Genomic DNA, 781 nt, shown 5'->3' with positions numbered 1-781 from the left:
AACTGTTGGTTTTTCATTTCCCGTAAGAGCAAACGCCTCAACTTATAAGTAATGCAAGTATCGGGAGGTGACACAGCGTTGAATCATTTGACATTTAAGTGGTGCCACACTGGGGCGTGCTGTTGTATACTGTACATCAAAGGGTGGGCGGCGGAGTCTGAATGTCATCAGTGTGAAGGAGCTCAAGTGTCTTTGCAGCTGCCTCTTACTGTAGCTGGTGTGGCTGGATGGAGTGATTCATTTAGGATTATAATTTAAAATCGACAAACAAATAAAGCCCCAGATGATGTGTGATTAACGAGCCAGACCTTTTCTTCTCCACCAGGACGCTTCCATTCTGCAGAACAGTCCTGACTTTGTTGATGATGATCTCGACCCGGACCAGCAGCCCGTTGTCTCCTCGCCGCACGGTGACGTCGCACTCGACCCGGTTGTGGGTGAAGCGGGTCAGGACGAACGGGCAGTTTGAGTGCACGTAGAAGGCCGAACCGTTGAAAGGCTGGACGACGCCGCTGCCGAACGTCCTGCAAGTGTCTGATAGAATAGAATAGAATAGAATAGAATAGAATAGAATAGAATAGAATGTCCTTTATTAGTCCCACAAGAGGAAATCTGCACAGATTTAAGAGTTTAATTAACACACAGATCACAACAGAGGTCGTGTTACTGACTGACTGAATGCAGCCGTGGAGCAATAAATCCACGTGATCAGGTTCTAACATTAGATCTGTAAAAACAACAAAACGAGAAAACAGTGACTGACTGATACTCACATGTCTGA

The 781-nt window shown here is 46.1% G+C and overlaps 1 protein-coding gene across 1 annotated transcript in view; it reads right to left on the bottom strand.

The window, feature by feature from the left end:
* LOC103369285 (mucin-19) overlaps window positions 1-781 on the bottom strand; it is a gene marked incomplete at both ends in the record, with an annotated part of 18526 nt that overhangs the window by 12980 nt on the left and 4765 nt on the right. The window contains 1 exon segment of the mRNA XM_008297963.1: window positions 309-534. Coding sequence (XP_008296185.1) covers window positions 309-534 — 226 coding nt within the window.

The sequence above is a fragment of the Stegastes partitus genome, unplaced genomic scaffold (assembly GCF_000690725.1).
Source record: "Stegastes partitus isolate 25-593 unplaced genomic scaffold, Stegastes_partitus-1.0.2 Scaffold1264, whole genome shotgun sequence".
Taxonomy (NCBI): domain Eukaryota; kingdom Metazoa; phylum Chordata; class Actinopteri; family Pomacentridae; genus Stegastes; species Stegastes partitus.
The sequence above is the reverse complement of the archived record's forward strand: the minus strand, read 5'-3'. Positions and strand labels throughout refer to the sequence as shown.